The sequence below is a fragment of the Lentinus tigrinus genome (genome assembly GCF_003813185.1).
Source record: "Lentinus tigrinus ALCF2SS1-7 unplaced genomic scaffold L226scaffold_204, whole genome shotgun sequence".
Taxonomy (NCBI): domain Eukaryota; kingdom Fungi; phylum Basidiomycota; class Agaricomycetes; order Polyporales; family Polyporaceae; genus Lentinus; species Lentinus tigrinus.
In genome coordinates, this window is record NW_027138113.1 from 1 (window position 1) to 1,118 (window position 1,118).

At 54.7% G+C, this 1,118-nt stretch overlaps 1 protein-coding gene across 1 annotated transcript; it reads right to left on the reverse strand.

Annotated features, from left to right (window-relative positions):
- Positions 1-397: 397 nt before the first annotated feature.
- On the reverse strand, positions 398-1,093 carry L226DRAFT_436448 (uncharacterized protein; the record flags this gene model as incomplete). The annotated part of the gene is made up of 1 exon (XM_067674762.1): positions 398-1,093. A coding segment is annotated over one exon (696 nt), but the record flags the coding sequence as incomplete, so codon positions are not given.
- Between the last annotated feature and the right edge of the window lie 25 nt (positions 1,094-1,118).

Here is a 1,118-nt window from a genome sequence, read left to right on the forward strand (position 1 = left end):
ACCTGCAGAATTTACGCGTCTGGAGGACACGGTTATGTACAGTGGAAGTAGACTACGATATACTAGATTATAAGATTAGGTTTAGAGAAGAACTATCTAGTTTATCCGGCTCATTCCGCTGGATGGCCTCCACCAGAGCCCCTAACTTCTGTGGCTTGTTAGGAACCTTCGACTTCAACGGCACCTTCTCATCACTGTACAACCTCCGGTAGACATCCAGCTGCTCGTCAAGCTGCGCTTTCTTCAGGGCTTTCAGCTCAACTGCTGTGAAGACTTGCCTCACTGTGCGCAACCGCATGTGCTCCTCCTCCTGCTTCCTCCGCTTTTCCTCCCGTTCACGCGCCCTGTCAGCTGCCAGAGCAAGAGCCTTCAGGACAAGGTTTCGACGTCGCTCCGCTTCATCTCCACTGGCATCAAGGGCCCGCGCTGCGGCACGCAGGTGAGCCTGATCCTCCTCACTGCTCAGATGCGCATCCATGAACTCCGCGGTACCGTTCAACTCAAGGCCCTTCTGGGCATTGAAGTACGTTAGCGTCCCGTTGGGATGAAGACGCTTCCATACCCTCAATGCACCCAGGGCACCCTCGTTGTGATCGTTGGTAGGGAGCATGTATGCAGCCTCGAGTTCAGCCTCGGAGGCTTGGTCGATCGCGCCGCCCGGAGCGAATTCTATGGTGAACTTCTCCCAGGTCTTCAGTGCGCCCATGAGGAAGCTGACAAGGACCACCCTGAGATGTGGCAGGCGACCCTCAGAAGCCATGGCCTGCACGGTGGCCAGAACTTCAGAACAGTGCCATTCAAGGCCGTCCATAGCCCCGGTCTTGTAAGTGACCTCGGGTCCGAGCAGTAAGTCTGGATTCTTGATCACGTTAGTGATGTGGGTCTTCAGCTCACCATGCAGTGAGCCAAGCTTCAGGCCGTTTTGCCGGATCCGAGCAACCCGCATGTAAGGATGAGTTACGGCCTGAGCATAGAGAGCGAGGACGGCAAGTTCAGTGAGGGTAGAGGGATCCTGCAGTCCATTGTAGACGTTTTGCTCGATGTTGGTGAAACTTGGCTTCTCTTTGTGATCCCGAACGAGTTCAAGAAACCGAGTGTAGTAGGGAAGGTTGATGAGA